At 32.7% G+C, this 17,770-nt stretch overlaps 2 protein-coding genes and 1 long non-coding RNA gene across 12 annotated transcripts; 1 reads left to right on the top strand and 2 right to left on the bottom strand.

Moving 5' to 3' along the window:
* The first annotated feature begins 48 nt into the window (after nt 1-48).
* On the top strand, nt 49-15,890 carry LOC122569929 (conserved oligomeric Golgi complex subunit 7). 4 transcript variants are annotated; one of them, XM_043731602.1, is made up of 12 exons: nt 4,208-4,880; nt 5,044-5,133; nt 5,499-5,684; nt 5,767-5,898; nt 5,966-6,149; nt 6,221-6,414; nt 6,493-6,984; nt 7,064-7,184; nt 7,253-7,426; nt 7,499-7,957; nt 8,034-8,227; nt 13,954-15,890. In XM_043731602.1, the coding sequence occupies exons 1-11, from the start codon at nt 4,878-4,880 to the stop codon at nt 8,204-8,206; spliced, it is 2,208 nt and encodes a 735-aa protein (XP_043587537.1). In that variant the 5' UTR covers nt 4,208-4,877; the 3' UTR covers nt 8,207-8,227; nt 13,954-15,890. The 4 variants fall into 4 exon arrangements, with proteins under 4 accessions (XP_043587539.1, XP_043587537.1, XP_043587536.1 ...); XM_043731601.1 differs by lacking the exon at nt 13,954-15,890 and adding an exon at nt 10,958-10,979; XM_043731604.1 differs by lacking the exons at nt 4,208-4,880; nt 13,954-15,890 and adding an exon at nt 49-180 and having other exon boundaries at nt 8,034-8,356.
* Nucleotides 3,380-5,491, bottom strand: LOC122569938. The gene is made up of 2 exons (XR_006317624.1): nt 5,028-5,491; nt 3,380-4,212 (listed from the first exon to the last, which is right to left on the bottom strand). It is a non-coding gene; the product is annotated as an uncharacterized LOC122569938 (long non-coding RNA).
* On the bottom strand, nt 8,384-14,473 carry LOC122569928. 7 transcript variants are annotated; one of them, XM_043731600.1, is made up of 17 exons: nt 14,047-14,184; nt 13,459-13,621; nt 13,142-13,276; nt 12,888-13,034; nt 12,696-12,812; nt 12,452-12,619; nt 12,070-12,372; nt 11,821-11,994; nt 11,272-11,598; nt 10,883-11,192; nt 10,618-10,802; nt 10,318-10,557; nt 9,930-10,252; nt 9,494-9,851; nt 9,126-9,419; nt 8,924-9,063; nt 8,384-8,818 (listed from the first exon to the last, which is right to left on the bottom strand). In XM_043731600.1, exons 2-17 carry the CDS (start codon nt 13,549-13,551, stop codon nt 8,764-8,766), a joined length of 3,369 nt encoding a protein of 1,122 aa, XP_043587535.1. In that variant the 5' UTR covers nt 13,552-13,621; nt 14,047-14,184; the 3' UTR covers nt 8,384-8,763. The 7 variants fall into 7 exon arrangements, with proteins under 7 accessions (XP_043587535.1, XP_043587531.1, XP_043587530.1 ...); XM_043731596.1 differs by lacking the exon at nt 14,047-14,184 and adding an exon at nt 14,357-14,473 and having other exon boundaries at nt 10,318-10,802; XM_043731595.1 differs by lacking the exon at nt 14,047-14,184 and adding an exon at nt 14,199-14,326 and having other exon boundaries at nt 10,318-10,802.
* Nucleotides 15,891-17,770: the final 1,880 nt, after the last annotated feature.

Genomic DNA, 17,770 nt, shown 5'->3' on the forward strand with positions numbered 1-17,770 from the left:
GGAAAGATCGACTGACTGCCGAGGTCTGCGGCCCTAAGTGGTTTGACGTTAAGAACGAGCTGAACGAGCAAGAAGGAAAAACAGAGACAGACAAAGACGGAAGAAAAGAGAGAGGGAGATCACAGCCAGTCAGAGCGAGACAGAGAGGGAGAAGGAAGCGACTGAGAGAGCCGTCAACGGGTATGAGAGAAACAGAGATACATCGAGCCTAAAGGAAGGGATGCGCGCTATGGTAGGGGTTGAGGGATGGTCATAAGCGAAAGAGGGGAAACATCCCACTATTTTCCACTGTTCTCGGACGACTTCGACTACCTTCGATTGCTTTCGACTATAAGCAGGGCCGTCTCGCATTATGTCTAATATGGGTGGGAATTTTCCCGCTGTTAGAAACAAATGCCGTAAACATTCTTACGAATCTTATAAATACCTACGAACACGCACGCATCGCCCTCCTACCATTATTTCACGTTTCGTCCGCTGCAACTTTTAACGGTTCATTTCAACTTCTCTAGTTCGCGTGCAACGTTCTTGCCTTCCGTTTTTATACATCATCGCTATATTATATACTCATAGAAAATAAATTATCGAACGAACATTTCCTACTCTACTTTCTCCCTCATCGTTTCGCGAGCTTTTCGATTTCCCGCTGAAAGTTCCCAATTTAAATTTAAATTTCATATTACTATTATTCAAATTTCTGATTTTTTAACCGATTCTCTCACTAACGTAGAAAAGTCGGCAGTCGAATGTAGAGCAGATGAATCGTTGGAAGAATTTATGATAAACGGAGGAGTATCTATTAACGAATTATATAACGAACATGTTCGTAAATGTCGGTTTGTAGAGCGATATAAAAAAAAAGTTCGAATTGTGTCAAAACGTGACACAGTATTCTCCAGACAATTATTCTGTTGAGACGTTTCGCGAAGACGCAAAACACGCGACGCTTCTCGGCTTGATAAGTTCCAAGTTAATTACGTTCTCTCGGTTTCTATCGGACATTGCCCGCTAAAAGGTTTCGTAAAACAGCGCTGCACCGCCCTAGAACGCGCGATGGCTCGAGGGCCGCGAATCTTTTCCGGCTGCTTCGTTCCTCTCCTTCTTTTCTTCTTTCCTTCGCCGGTTCGTTTCGCTCGCTCGCTCACTCCTTTCTACGTTCGCGTTCAACCGTCTCGCGAGGAATTTCTAAAAATCAATATAGGCGCAAAGCGAGGAGGGGCCGCAAAAAAATTCGATATCCCCTTCGCCTCAGTTCCTTTTTACCTTTTTTAGCGTCTCTACTTTTTTTTTCTGCAACGAGAATTGCGCAGTCGAGAGAGCCTCGTCCCCTTATGGTCCCCAGAGGGAAGGTTGGCTATTCGAATCAACTCGATCTTCGAGGAAGAGAATTCACGAAGGAAGTGGCAACGCGAACCTACGGGCACTGAAGAAGCGCGGGAGAATTTATTTTCTCAGAAGTGTAGCGCGGCCTCGGTACAGTCTCTGCCGTTACCGGCTGAATAATTTCATCCTCCCGTACACGTCCCGAGATAAGCCTACGCTCCAGCATGAATGCGATCAAACGTATCGCTGACATACCAAGTTTGTGCATCTTTCTCAACCATCAAATATTCGCATATCTTTTTTCCTTTCGTCCAACGTATTTCTAATTCTTCGAAAATTTTAGAGAAGTTCAATATCCTTTCTTCTTGTTCTTCCGCCCGATCGTTTGCAGTTCTCAACGTTTTGAGATACATAGGTTAAAGACCTGTTACCTAGGAACGGTCGGTCATATTGCATGGCACGACGTTACTAGCGAATACACGCAATACATCTTATTCACCAGCACATCGAGAAAGATTAATTCTATACCGTCACTATGAAAATTCTTGTTGCAAATTTTAGTAAAATGAAGAATCAGATATTATAAGATACGAATATTACGAATTTGAGGGGAAAGGGCCGCAATCAACCGAGATTGAAGGAAGATCATTAATTTCATTCGCCAACATCCTCGAAACGTTTACTTTGCAGAGTGCCAGACGAAGCTATTGATTGTCTTTCGAAAGTTTCCGCCAGTTCCTGAATTAAATAGGGTTACATATTCGATGCGAGATTATTATTATTCCCAGAACTTTCAAAAAGATAAGGTCTTGATCGATGAGAAGGGGCCGATTGAACAAAAACGCAACCAAAACGATCGTATTGAAATGCAATGCGACATACAGAGTGCTTTGTGTAGGAATGATTTTACACTTGCAAAATTCGTGCAGCAGGGGCTCGTTTATTCTAAACACAAATACTCGCCTTGAATTTTGTGAGTAATTGTGTAAGGATTTTATCGAGCACACCAACAAAGATAAGAGGCTTGGGGAACTGAAGTGCAGTATACCTATATGTAAGTATGTGAACTAGAAATGGGTAAAAGATCGGCTGGTCCAATGTAACGTATCGCAGCCAGATGTAACACGAGCACCACAGCAAAGGCTGATACCAAATGCTCTCAACGTTCGACTGTGTGTCACAGGGACTAACATTCAGTTCAGTTTCAGAATAATTGTCGTATTATGGTATTTCTTGCGATGCATTCTTCTAATTGATCGCGGCGTTTCTGACAATGATCAGTTCCCTGTGCTACACGGCCACGGTAAATCCGATCATGCTGTTTCGTCGCATGGTCGACACAATGTGTAAACAGAACCAAGTAAATTGTTCTTCATTCCGAATCGCGTGTACCTTTTGCAAAGGGAAACGTGTGTTTTCATACAGGAAGGAAGATTAAGTAAAAATCCGTTTGCTGACTCGTTATCGCGAGTTGATAATTACTTTTTCACGCTGTTTAGCCAGCAGTGTGCATTGGAAGGATAGTGCATTGACGGAAATGGAAAAAAAAGAGACGAGAAAAAAATCGACGTTACGTGTTCTATCGACTTACCAGGTATATACTTGCTTTTTCGGAAATCTGTCTTTTTAACCGGAAGCACTTGGAAATACAATAGTGCCGTGGAGAACATTTAACCAATCCCATACTTACTGCTAGGAAATAAAGGCCTGGGATTGGCTGGTACAAACCTCAAGGTCGAGGATATCTCTTACCCTTCCTACAGACGGTCGTATCGCATAGTCGCCCTGGGACCAGGTACAATGGTCTTTCCGTGTAAGGTTGATGGTTCCATAATTTTTCCACATTGCAAAAACACGCAGCTGCATTCGACTTATTCTACATTAATTCACTTCAAACCTTGGGATAGATAATTAAATATATAAGAAGCAGTAACTGTAGCAAAATTATCGAACCAACATTAATTGCGAATATTAAATCGTATCATTAATAAAATAAAAAATTACCAACAACTTTTTAACATCAACATTGATACACAAAAAGAACAAATTCATATTCTAAAATGTAATAATTGATATTTCTTTCCATTTGTTTATAATGAATAAATAAAATAGTACTTTTTTGAAAAGTCTCAGCCTGGTCCAATTGAAGGACAATTTATCAGCGGCACGCATTCATATGCACAGCAAGATTACAAAATTGGACTTCTGATCGACGCACTTTATACGCGACATTAAATGCATACGCTTCTAATATGCTGTACTGATTGGGTCTGATTGCCGTCCGTAATAAAGTTCAACTTTATGCGAAAGAATAATTCCCTTGTTACGCATGTGAACTCGAAACTCCAAGATCTCGTTTCAAATATTCGATAACAAAAAAGATTAAAGAACTTATAGTCATAAAATGAATATAAATAAGGTAATAACGTAATGATCAATAACGTATGTAAATTCGTGTAACATGGAAAAACGAAGCACATGCGTATGCAGCACAACCTGAGAAAGATAGGCCTTTTCTCGACCAGATGATGCGCTCAATGTTCGCAAAGAAAAGGGCAAAGTATTGTCGCTGCAGTTCTGCTCAGCCTGCTCTCCTTATTTTCGTCGAGATTAAGGCTATTTCGAGGCAAAATTCCAACTTCCAACTGTTGCGCAAATCGTCACGCGCAAACGCAGTTTCGGAGGCGTGGCGATCAACAAAGGGCCCGGAAACGGCCGATATGATGCTGTTTTCCATCTTCTCTCCCTTTTCCTCTTCGATTTACAACCTTCTGCTAGGCAGTTTATCGGAATCCAGAGAAGTGAACTGTGTCACAAGGAAACCGAGCTGATTGTCGCAAAGGGGTGAAACAGCACCTTCCAAAATGGTCTTTCCTTTATAGTATTCGTCTGGAATCCGAGATATTCATTTTATCACAATTATTATAGAAAAAAAAAAGAACAAGACACTCGTTTTATCTTTAGTGATCCTTTTCTTTAATTTCATTGTATCGTTACGTTATCGTTAAATCTTAAATACTGTCACATATGTATAAAGTATCGTGTATCGAAACTGCCATTTTAGTTTCCCGAAATTTTTGCGTTTTCACATCGAATTAACTGAATCTATTAACCTAGAACTGCGTCCCATTACAGAAGTATAAATACTGCACATTTGCACAATCGATTTGTTTGACGATCATACACCTTGCAGCACTACATATATTTCAGGAATGCACAAAAATGTTTGATAATACTAATGCAAGGAAACGAAAAAAAAAAAAAAGAAAAAATAAAAAGGAAGAAACACATAGAACGAATTAATTTGTTGTAATCTAATACGATAATAACGTCCTTCTGGGTTCCGACGTCACGAAACAACACGCGAAGTGCAACGGCAAAGTGGCTGTGTACCGAAACACTTCTGCGCTATACGGCATCCGAAAAAGGAATAAAATATAGAGAAAATAAATTTCGACTCTCGAAACCGTACCATTCGCACCGTATACTTTACATTTTTCGTTTTTATAAAAAAAAAAAATTACCTGAGAACTTTTAACGATTTGTAATTTATCATGGTAAGCAACGAAATATTTATTAAAAATCCTGAAAATAATACATCCGCTCAGAAACTCGATATATTCTGTTAAATATCTTAAATGATTACTGTATTTTGTGAAAAAATGTAGAAAATTCTTAAAATAAAAGATCAAGTTTTTCCTAACCTTAAACCGATTTCAGGATGTATCTGCATTTTCCGAAGATACTTTCGATGTGAAAGATTGGATTAATAAAACGTTTAAATCTGTCGAGGCACAAGAAAACAAAGATGTAAGTCATACAGTTAGTGTGATCTCGATTGCGCGGGTTCTATTTCTTTCCTCGACACAGTTTTTGACTTTCAGTTGCACTAGTACAGTCAGTTACTAAACTGACTGCTTCTATTGCATCGCGGTCAATGACACCATATGCCTTTTTATAGATAATTCTTTTTCACTACATCGCATATAAAAATATTATAACATTAAATAAAAAGTATTTTAGAAACTTTTTTTAACCGTTACTTTATATAAATGACTACTCGAATGCGAAATCGCCACGACATTCAAATTCAAAGAAATAATATTTTATATATTTTCTAAGTTTCTGATTTTCTATCTCTTTGTACAAATATTTTTTATATATTACCTTATTAGGCATTTGTTTCATCATTGGTAATGAAATTACAATTGTATGTGCAACAAGTCAATGGGGCTTTAGAAGAAACCAGTCAATCTGTTCTTTCAAGTTTGCCAAGAGTTTTAAGAGATACTCAACTTCTGCAACAAGAAGCTTTAGCTCTGAGAGAAAAAATGGTTGCAGTTAAACAAGAAATAGAAAAGGTTTTGATTCTGATATTTTCGTCTGAAATGATTGAATGCCTCTATTGTTTCTCTATTATTATGATATTAATTTATTAAATAGGTTGAAAAAGACACTGCTTCATCAATGGTGACATTAGAGAGAATAGATAAAATAAAAACAGACTTACAGATTGCTAAACAAGGATTACACGAAGCTGATAACTGGAGTATACTTGCCAATGATGTTGAAGAGGTATAGTATTCACTGAGATATGAAAATGCTTATAAATTTTGGCTTTATGTTATTTTTAACATTCCAGGTATTTGAGTCAGGAGATATAGAAGCTATAGCAAATAAATTGTTCAGTATGCAAAAATCATTGGCTATGCTCGTAAATGTTATTGACTACGAAGATAAAAAATTACAATTAGAAGGTTTAAAAAATCGGTTAGAAGCCATAGCTAGTCCAAAGTTAGTTCAGGCATTTACTGCTGCAAATTTGGGTATGTTACATTGGGAATGTAATTGTAACCTTTACCAGTGTATAAAGATTAACTAATATTTTTTGTTTCAGAACAATCTAAAGTTTATGTGGATATTTTTAGTAAAATGGAACGCTTGCCTCAACTTCTCAAGTATTATCACAATTGTCTGAAAGTATCATTAGGACAAGAATGGCGCAGAACTATTGAATTAGCACAAGATGAGAATGTTTCTTACTGGTTACATACCTATTACGATAAATTATTATCTAATTGGAATGATCAGGTAGCTTTTATTTTAAAAATGTTGTGTTAACATATATAACATAAGTTTTATTCTTATGGTAACGTGATTTCAATACAGGTGAAATGGTGTCATCAAGTATTCCCAAGTACCTCAGTTGATGTAATTATTGAGATATATGCTGATCTTTTGAGAAGTTTGGACCCAGGCATTCCAGAATGTATAGAAGCTCTTTTAAAACAACATACAAATGCTATGCAATTGTCACTTTTACTTGAACTTAAACAAATTACAAGGCATTTTGCTGTGAACTTGCAAGGTGCTATTGAAACATCATCATATGGAAAATCACAGACTCCAAAATTGTTAGCATTGGCACAAGCAATATATGCACCTTATGTTCCATATGTTACAAAATACAATGTTTATGAAACAGCTCAACTTGAACATCAGTTGCAATCTATAGACTCTGTTCAAGATGATTTAAGTGATACGATCAATAACCTTTCCCTTAGCCTTTCGAGAGTAATGGAATATGCAAATGAGGCCAATAAAAGATGTAAACTCTTTACAGATGGTTGTGGTTATCCCAGCGTATTAAAATCCCTAACTGTAATGTTAAACTAATTAAAATGCTAAGACAAAAAGACTTTCTCATTATGTATATGTAATAAGATGTTTATCTTTACAGCGTTACTTCAATAAATATCTTGACAAATATCAAGTGGCTATACGGCAATTAGAACACAAGAAAGTGAAACATGAGGATTGGAATTTGTTTCAAATGTGCCTTACTTTGATGCAAACTATAGGTAGCATTTTTATTTCCCCTTTTTAAATAAATCTAATGATGTAATATTGTCAATTCCAATATATACAGGTGATCTTTTGGGACAAATTCAACAATTTGAGAAATCTTTGATAATTGACATTACAGAAGCTAATAATAAGCTGCAAAGTACAAGTGGTAGCGTTTTTAATCAATATAAAAAATTACTTTTACATACATCAAGTCAAAATGAATTGGAAAATTTAACTGCATCTTTTCAAAAAGGTAATCAATATAAAGATTTTTTCATAGATAACATCAATTACTTCATATTTGAATAAATGTTTTCTTCTACAGAAGAAGAAACAATTCTTGATCCAATAATAAAGTCTATTCACAAACTATGTTCTGATTTACATCGTGCAACATATGAAGTAATCTTTGCTCCTATCTTTACGCAATTATTATCAGTGCAAAAAGCACCAGCATGGTCAACAGAAATCAACAAAATGACGCATTTGAGTGCAGATTTACCCGATTATAGCTTTGCTCCTCAGGAATATATAACACAAGTTGGACAATATTTGATGACATTACCACAGCATTTAGAGCCATTTTTACTGAGGGAAAATCCGAGCCTTACGCAGGCATTAAAAGCAGCAGATCCACAATATGCACAAAGTTCCACTGAATCTGGATTTACTGGTATTTTATTAGAAATTATTGCTAAAGAAACATGTCAAATGTTTTTAGATCAAACATTAGGAATTTGTCAGCTAAGTTCTGCTGCATGTAAACAACTTGCAACTGACATAGGTACGTACCTTTGTATCAAAAAATTAAATATTAAAAACATTTTCTTCATTTTTAATATGTACAATATATTTTCCAGATTATCTTGGTAATGTATTAGAGGAACTTGGTCTATCCTTATCAGAAAATCTACAACATATGTCTCTTTTATTAAGACTCCCACCAGAGGATTACCAGAAGAGTAGCTCTGGATGCAATGCCAGAGTTGTAGCTGCAGTCAGACAAATGAGAAATATAACATTTTCTGGCTAAGTAACGTGCTATGGCGAAACAGTAAGTCATAAATTACAATACATAACAATTGTAGTAATTATAATTTCGTATAATTTATTTAAATGTTTTATATATGTAAAGAAATGAAATATTCTTGTACAAAAAATAATTATATTTAAATATACAATATATGTATGTATATTTATTTAACTTTAAACATTATATCTTTAGAAATTTTATCTTTTCTTATTCTAATTATTCTAACTGGAATCCTTATTTCAATTATTAATTGGTAATTAATAATTACGTTCAGTATCATAATTGATATACTAATGTAAAAATTTTCTACTTCCCTGTCTGGTCAAAACTATTCTTTCATACTTTTTCTTTTCCGCTTTTTCTAAAGCTTCCCTTTTTAAAAAAGTATCAAAAGACATTCTTCATACTTTTAAACATATACGATTATTACAATTAAAATATAAAATTATACAATTTTATAGTTTCATTAATAAAATATTAAATGAAAATATATCGCGCAGTAGATATATTAGCTTATTGCAATTACATAAGTAGTTATTACATAAATGATAATTGTATTATTTTTGTTTCAATATGGCATTTATAACTATATCTATTGCATCATTTATAGACCTGGAAGGATAAGGATATTTCTTATCAATATTATGATCTTTCTGATCACGTGATTACGGTTACGATTAATATATTATTACTTTTAGAATAAAAAATTAATAATACCTATCAAAGAGAGTATCACAAGATTGATTTTGGTAGTGTACTTTGGATGCTAATGTCACGTTTTTAAGTAAATTAATAACTTTTTTATCATTTGATTTAAGCATTTTGTATATTACTATCAGGGAAGATAACATGTCAATCTAAAATGTGAAATGAATTAGCTAAGCTATTAATAGATTTTAAATAGTGTATATATACTTACTTTCGCACAACTTGTTATTGTCTTTGTCAATACTTGTATACTGAGTTTTTGATATCTTTTTGTATTTAAAATAATTTTTAATATTTCTTTTGCTAAATAAGGAAATGGTGTGCTTATAATATTTTCCTTTATTATATGTGAGCGTTGTAGTAAACGTGTAATTTCCATACTTATACTACTGATTGCAGCATTAAACATAATAGTTATATATGAAAGATAAGAACTCTCATCGTCAAAAGTATTTTTAATAACGGAAAAATATTTTTGCGTTAATTTATGCAATATTTTTCTGTCCTATAATTAATAAGTTATTTAATGTAGAAAATATTTACCGCACCTTTTTTACATAACTCATTACGTATACTTACGTTTGTATATTTAAGTAATATATCTTTGCTACATCTAGTTAAAGTAACCATTACAATACATACAAAATTTGGTACAACAATGTTTAATAAATTTGGTTCTTGTTTGTCATAAGCCATTTTACTAAAATCTAATAACATCATTATTGCATCAAATGCGTCATTCAAAAAAATTATACCATTTGGTGATGATAAACAACTGCAATATAAAAGTACGACGTCACAACATAGTTTCGGAGTAATATTGCACTCTTTCAGTAGTAAATTTGACATATCAAAAGTACTTTTTATTATATTTATACAAGTACAATGATTTTCTATAATGTTTACATTTATGTGCGATATGTGTGTCACTATTGTCCTGTGTAAAAAGAAAGAGTATGTTAACAGTAATGATACTTCTAGAAAATTGATAAGAATATGTAATTAACTTTCATACCTCCTGACCCATAATAAAATCTCCGAAAACTGTTCTGATGTATCAAATACATCCTTTTTATGTAATATTGCAATCATTGATATATATTCTTTAAAAAAATTTATAATTATATCTTTGGATACTAGACTTTTTATGTTGCACTCATTATTCACTTCTCTTTCTATAAAACTTCTTAGTCTATGTAAACTTTCCCAAAATTTAAGTATGTCCTTATGATATTTATTCATTAAAACTGACTGATATTCAACATGCAGTAAATGTTTTAGAATTCGTAAACTTAATTCTAAACCCTTCTCATTAATTTGGAAATCATGTGCAGTATTCTAAATGAACATTTAATAGTATATATCTTATTGTTATTAATATAGTTATTAAGCAATATCTTTACCTGATTATGTCTTGCATTTGTATTTAAAGATTGTGTAAAAAGATTCGTTAATGCGAATAAAATTGTATCTCCCTTATTCCATTTCATGAGAACATACACAGTTGAAAGGAGACTTTCATCAGGAGTATTTGGATCACATAGTTGTTGTATCAACATTTCCAGAACACCAATTTTATTCAAAAAAAATTTCGGAGGTATTAAAGAAAATAAAAATATTATTGACTCGTTTATTGGTGTTTCCTGAAAAAGGATTACATACATATTATAGGGACTTATAGAGAATAAATTATGAATACTTACTCTGAAATTCTTGAAAAGCTCTGGTAATGCATGTGCAATTAGTTGTAAAACATTAATTTCTTTTTTATACAATATTCCTTCGTCACTATGTTCAATATTTGCTATTAATAACATAGCAATAATATCGATATATATATTTATATTTCTATAATTATCAAAGTCATCATTCCAACTATTTGAAGAATCTACTCCGATAAACACAATTATTAATGTTTAAACTTAAACTCAATAAACTTAATATCACACAATAATTATATATTATTACCATTTTCGAATTTATTCTTCTTGGTGTTAAATTTAACTTTTTTATTATAATTTTTGTTTAATATTTTTGCTACAGGTAAACATTCCATTTCTTCTCTTATCACAGATAACAAGGTTTCAATAAGCTTCGTGGATGTACTCAAACTTATAACAGATTTAGAATGCAAACAAAATCTTCTAATGGCATTTATATTGTTTGTTCCTATGTATGCTAATTCATCCTTTATTTTATCGTGATGTGTACCATTCGACGAAATACGTAACCACATAAGTTTTACCAATTCTTGCAAGACAAATTCATCTTGAGTAGTCTGAAAATAATAATAAGACATTAAATTTAATATTATTTTTATTTGCAAATAATCAAATATTATTTTATATTATATATACCTCTAAGCGATCGAGAACATAGGTCAAGGGTACTATATTCCAGAATGGTATTCCAAGTTGATTTTGTGCATGGTAAAGTAGTTTAATTAACGCTTCTAATACCGTTTGATCTTCGTCATAAATACTGTTTGCAAAATTTGGTAGAAAATCTTTAAGTATCATATGAGATCGTTCTTTAACTAATATTCTTTTTAAACCAGTAAAAATGCTTGCTCTTATTTCAGAATTACTGGCGTTTTTTGTATATCGTAGTAGTATGTTTAACCAGTTCCGAATAATATTGTTTGGAACATGATTCCAATATTTTTCTAACATTTTAAATAGACCCTAAAGGTGTTCACATTTCTTAAATATTAATAATTAGTTCTGAAATATTTAACCCCTTGCCTTATAATTTTGTTAGTAACTATTTAAGTAAGTGCTGATAATGTTCAAACTAAAGAAACAGAACTCTTTATTGAATTGAAAGCATAATCCATGTGTACTTATATGATGTGTACTAATATTGTAAAGCAAGAGGTTAAAGTAATAATAGACAAATTACCATACTTTTATAGTAACAATGCACACTTCAGAATCTGAATCTTTTAAGAGATCTGTTATTGTTTCATAATATCTTTGAATATAGATTTTATTTCTGTCTCTTGGAGTACATGTATATTGAACAGAACTTGTTGCAAAGAGAATATCTACAGCATTGCATATGATGAAAGACCCATGTGCCTGTGATAAGAATTTAATTTGGTGCTTATAACAAATTATGTACATGTGTATATGTAAATTTCATTCTGGCAATACCTTTAAATGTTGCCAAAGTAAAGGTTTACATTCATTGTGAATCATTAATTTTGCTGCTTGATGCTTGCTATCATGCATAGCAGCAACAAATGAAAGCAGATTTTTACCAAGCTTTCCCCTTCCTGTATCATCTCTGTATGTTCGGAAACAATACAAAATAATATTTTGTAAACAATTTTCAACGATAAATTTCTTAAATTTTTCAGTTCCATTTAACCATGCTGTTGCATATAGATCTGCATATGCAGGAATATAACTGTGTTCAATATCTTGTAATACTACCCTTACATTATTATGAATTCCCTGAAAGATCCATTATGTTAATGTTAGTTTGATATAAACTGATATTTATAACCTTTTTGGCATAATTTATAACTTGTACCAATATATATTCCTCCCCAAGCGTAAATAAATGTAATATCAACATTCGACCTTCTTCAAGGGACATCACAGTTTTTTCTCGAACAAGTTTAAGTAGTTCTTGCACATCTTCAGTGCATTTCAGTAATGTGATGCTAGATCTTATCTCATATAAACGTTTTACATGTTGCTAAAAATATAATTAATGAATCAGTTATTTAAAGTTACATTGTTCACATGTATTTATATACTCAATGCATAATTACCAATGAAGTTTTGCTATTTTGGATGAGGTATTTCAATACATTTCTTATTACTTTCTCTTTCCATGTCATGTCTAATATCCACCATTTTTCCAGCAAATTTGATATTTCATTTTTAGCCTTTAGAGAGATTTTTATTTAAAAATTAAAAAATATGGATATTAAAAGAATAAATGATAATAATTAAACATCAACCTGTTCATTTTTTATATTTGGTAGCACAGCAGAATGTAGTAATATTATGTTTTGTAATAGAACATTGGGTATAAACTTTCGTTGTACAATTGTTTCAAGAGCCATGATAGTTATTGTACGTATTAATTTAATCATAAGATTAAATTCCTGAAATGATAACACAAATGTATTGTATTGATGATAATGATAATAATTATATTAACGATAATAAAATGACAAAATATCATACAATATATTCATCTAAGTGACCTTACTTTCACATGTTTGTCTTTATTCTTTGATGTTTGTTTACATAATTTTTGTGCTTCTAATAATACAGTTTTTATATGTAGCCATAGTTCACAAAGTTCATCTTCTGATAATAATACAATATTTTTCACATTGTTATTCTAAAATAATAATTCATTGTAAATAAAAACTTATTAGATTATTAGAACTGATCTTTCTATACAAAAATATAATGATTATCATAGTAACTAAATAATACATATATAAAATATGTGTATAAATTATACTTTAATGGTAGCATATACTGTTAATAAAATATGTAATTTTATTTATTTATAAATACCAGTTTTTCGCATATGTTGTTAGCGAGGTGGTTCTTATTTTTCAATATTCGAAAAAGTATTTTATCCCTTAATAATCGATGTCGTTGCAACATTTTTTAATAATATTATCACAGCTTCGATTTTTAAAATCAAATGTATATTATATGCGTATTTTGTTAAGATCTGGAAAAGCGATATCATATATTTCTGGTACATACATTGGATAATTTCGATGTATATAATAAAAAACTGTAAAAAAAAAATACAATGAAGTAAAGATTGTAAATTGAGTAAGATACTTCTATATTTGCTATAAATATATCATAAAAAAGTTTAATCATAGCTAAAAGATAATAACGCTAATTATAAAAAACGTCGAAAAATACTTAAATTATACATTGGAAAAAATATGAAATAATTGTAAGAATGCCTTTTTAAAATTAATAAAGTAACAAATGATGACAAAAGTTATTACTGTAATCCATTTTGAAAATAAATATAATCGTTTATTTCAGAATTTCATGAATATTTCAAATTCTTTGTGATATGCTCCAAATGCGCAAGCACATGTTTAACAACAAGCAAATATGAGTGTTAAGAAAACGTACAGAAATAACAAGAAGCTATGTAAATCACTTCAATGTGAAACATCATCTACCATCATTTGCAGTAATGGGTATTAAAATAAAAGTAATAAACAGTTGCACTTTTTCAATGAAATTTATTATGAAGTTTAACAAAATCTATCACTTTTATTTACTATTATGTGGAAGTCGCCATATTGATCATTTAATGGAAAACAGTTATAGCTCAGATATGCTTTTAAAAGCATATTACAATGAGTACAATTTTGATTATGTACACTATATGTATACATAATTATCTCTAAACTAATAATACTAATTTAAGAAAGCAGACTGCAGTATTAAAAAAAGCCAGAAGTTTATAATTGTCATCAAAAAGAGGTGTTGTATTTAAGCATAGACAAGAAGTATTGTAGATTTAACACGCAATGCATTTCACGTCACATTTGAAAATCTTAGTACAGCCTAGATAGAAGATAGATCTATTGCCACATATAAGCTATAGAATAGATCTGCAGCTTATGGGATTTCTTGTCGCATTTAGAGCGGTGAGTGGAGGAACTATATATCCAACTCAACCATGTACGATGGTACAGTTGGAAGTTACTTCACACTGAGTCGATAACATTGCATCTGATACAAAAATGATAACGACTTCGTAACAATGCATGCATGCGTGTATAGATGTATGTATGTAATTGTAATTTATATATTTTTATATGGACTATATGGGTCGATACACAAAGTTAAGTATTTTAAATTATTTTTCTAAATATAAAGTATAATGCGAACGATTTAATGAATAATTAAAAAGATGCTTAGAAAATAAAAATATACACAAATATGAGATATATAATAAAGGCATTTTGATAGAATTATTTTTATTCTGATAAAAATGTAAGTACTTTAATTTAATTTCTATTATATACAGATAGGGAAATCTGCAACGTCCAAGTTATTTTGCTTAACATTACATAATTTCGAATACTTACATTTTGTCAAATTTCGAAACAATTAATATCGTAAACAAATTCACATAGGTATCATACTTTAATCTGACTTTATTGACTACAGATATACTTAAACCGAAATACTGTTAACCAATCTATCCACATAATTCACAACGTTTCAGGTGCCTTTTTAACATTCAGAACATGTTTTCCTTATATATACATATATATTTATATATACGTTGCCAAGATATATAATTATAAAATAACTTAAAAAGTTTGCAGCACCATATACGTAATTTCACGGTGCATTATCGATGCACCAAAAAGGCTTATTAAAATTGGAAAGAAGAAAGCTCGAACAACATCGAGGTAATGTAACAATTTTTACGAGTTTTCTCCTATCGAGCACGGGCAAAGATTCTTAAGATTGAGCATGTTCCTTTCTAGTTTCGTACACGTACAGTCGCGGCCAGGTATCCAGATAGTTAAGAATTAACGATACGCGTAAGTTAGAATGAAACGAATTTCCCTTGACAAGCGTCGAATTTATTATCTGATAAAATGCAGCGAATGCAAATGTCGACCTGCTAAGTAGAGATATTTACGAACCTTTCAAATCTTTAACTCGAAGCTTTGTTCACCTCTAAATATATCTACAATTTCTGCGTTGTATTTCGAAATTTTCAAGAAGACGATCGTCGCATTAGCTGCATTCTCTTTCTACGATCTAGCAAAATCAACAACTATACTCGTACAACAAATTCTCAACTGAAGGGTAATATTACGTCCTCGAGTGGCATCTTCCGCACAGCGCTCGCAGTGGCCATTAAAGTACAGGACGATAAATTACATATGCGATGGATTCGAGAAGATCGACAATTGCTCGTTACAATTCTCCGTCGAGATAGTTACAGCGTTTGTGCGTAAATTTTCTGCTCGGTATACCGTGCGCGCAAACAACTTATAAACAGATGCGATTCTATATTAAAACAGGAGTTATCACGTCATAGTTGCCAACTCTCAAGCAAAAAATAATACCATGCACCTCACTCGGGCAAGGATTCGCGTACGTTTCAATGATTTCTAATTTCAATCGCTCGCGCTCTTTCATCGCTAGGAAACAAGTGCTTCAACGTTGAAATAAAGCCGATTCGAGGCTAACGTTCGATTCCAACTATCTTCCAGATCTAACAAAACTCAGACTTTAAGGGAAGCGCAGATCGTTGCGCGTTTTTTCGCGTTTCGTTCTGTTTCACGACTCGAGTTCGAACGAAAGTACACGTAAGCGGACTGTTGTCACGTGGGACCTTAAGATTTCAGAATCATAGGACAAGTGGCTGGTCGTCAACGGGATCTTACAAATTTCTCTACGGTCTTATTACAGTTACGAACGTTATGCAACGCTTCGCGAGTTCTAATTTCCGTGAAAAAGTGCAATGATCGTGTAGTTTCGTACGGTCGTTTATCGGCCATCGATCACCGCACGTCTCCCTATCTCTGCTAGCTACAGTTACGTATGTATATAGACAAATTATACGTAGAAAGTTGAGTGGCACTATTCGAAAGTTGCCTGAGTACGTTTTGTTTGTTGACTAGATTTCATAAAATTCATCCCTTCTCTCGTAAATACAACTGACTCTTTTAATTGTGTTTCTTTTTCTTCTTCTTTACCTTCTTGTTCTTCTTTTTATAACAATGATCCAGTGATGTTTGACGGAAACACGAGAGCTACTGCTTAGAAAAGCTTAGAAATGGAATCGCATGCGATTTTCGGGTATCGGCGGTAAATCACGTGTCTCTATTAATAAGGTCTACGCTTGATCGTAAGCAACATTGATCGAGTGCGATAAACACCGGAAGTTTTCCTTCCCCCGTTATCGTTACGCGTGTACCTATATATTATAAAACTCGATTAGAACCGTAGTGTACGGTCGTGTAAACGACGTTACGCACACGGGTCTCGGGATACGCGATAAAAAGCATAATACAGAAGTATCTAAGAACCTCTTGGATGACTGTGAGCAACGGTGTTACAGATCGGTTACGAATGGCTGATTCTTCTCTCTTTTTTTTTTTTTTTACTCTATCGTTGCTTTGCTTTTTTTAATGTAACCCGACGAACAGGACAAATTCTCCTATGCCTATTCAACTAGATGCTCGATTACAATCGATGAGAATCACGTTCTTGCGAAACTGAAATAGAAATTATGAGAGAAACTATGTACAAACGAATCGTGTAACGTTAGTGCTAGGGCACAATGTCGCGCGATGCATTATGCATTTTCATAGGTTTATAGTTGTCTCTGCTGCTGATCGTTTTATCGCTGCACGTAGAAATTCAAATAAGTCGAAAGAAAAGGCTTGCTCTTATTCCTTGATACGATCAGCAGCAGTTTCTAAATTTCATGCCACCTTCTTCTTACTTGTCTTCTTGCTGCGGGGCAGGGTAGCGAAGCTTGTTATCTGAAAAATAAAGACAAATTCTGTGTTATCGCCGTTCTGTTAGCGAGTGAACGTTCGATCCTCAAATAAAACTGCCCGATACCGCGCTATTTACATTTTCATGTATTTGATCATTCGCTAAGCGTTCTTTACGACGCAGTCTTTAAAACAGAGATCGATTCGATAATAATTTACACACCACACTGACTTTAGGAAACAGATACTACGATATGAGGGGAGGGGGGAGCATACTGGCAGAAAAATTCCCCTCAGGTGGTATCGTTTCCTTCTCGAAGCAACGGTTAATAAATAAATCGCGTAGCTGTGTCGCTGTAATCGTGTTAATCGTCGGG

Source organism: Bombus pyrosoma, linkage group LG8, assembly GCF_014825855.1.
Source record: "Bombus pyrosoma isolate SC7728 linkage group LG8, ASM1482585v1, whole genome shotgun sequence".
Classification (NCBI taxonomy): Eukaryota; Metazoa; Arthropoda; class Insecta; order Hymenoptera; family Apidae; genus Bombus; species Bombus pyrosoma.